Genomic DNA, 638 nt, shown 5'->3' on the forward strand with positions numbered 1-638 from the left:
TATTTTAATATTAATAAAATATTAAGATGTTTCAGTATTCATGATTCATAGGCTTAGTTTTTTTTTTAAGGATAAATGATTTTATGGGAATGTTATTACAAAATTTCCCCTTATAATATTTTAAAATTACTGCAGGAATCAGAGAAGGTGGCACTGGCAGAATCAACAGGTTTGGACCAAAAACAAATAAACAACTGGTTCATAAATCAAAGGAAGAGGCACTGGAAACCCTCTGAAGACATGCAGTTCATGGTGATGGATGGCCTTCATGCTCATCAGAAAGCAACCCTCTATATGGATCCTCATTATTTGCCTGATCCTCACTACCGTCTAGCTCCATGATCAACACCTCTTAATTAACTGTAAGCTAAGCTATCACCTTCTTTATATTTTTAACCTATTAATTAGGGTTTCTTTGTTATTATGTCGCATAATATTATAAAAATTACCGTAATTTCTAAAATAGCGCTCAAGATTATGACTTTTTTTAGAAGGGAGTCACTCAGATAAAGACGGTTAAAACGTATTTTTTTAAAGATATTTTTTAGTAATTAAAATTTATTATATATAATTATTAAATTGTGTTATTTTTGTCAAAATTAGATCAGACAATTTGATTTGACAAAAAAATGGTAAAC

At 29.5% G+C, this 638-nt stretch overlaps 1 protein-coding gene across 1 annotated transcript in view; it reads left to right on the forward strand.

The window, feature by feature from the left end:
* LOC107605564 (homeobox protein knotted-1-like 1) overlaps positions 1–638 on the forward strand; it is a gene marked incomplete in the record, with an annotated part of 12,642 nt that overhangs the window by 10,637 nt on the left and 1,367 nt on the right. Inside the window, 1 exon segment of the mRNA XM_016307478.2 lies at positions 136–362. Coding sequence (XP_016162964.1) covers positions 136–342 — 207 coding nt within the window.

The sequence above is a fragment of the Arachis ipaensis genome, chromosome B06 (genome assembly GCF_000816755.2).
Source record: "Arachis ipaensis cultivar K30076 chromosome B06, Araip1.1, whole genome shotgun sequence".
In the NCBI taxonomy this organism is placed as follows: Eukaryota; Viridiplantae; Streptophyta; class Magnoliopsida; order Fabales; family Fabaceae; genus Arachis; species Arachis ipaensis.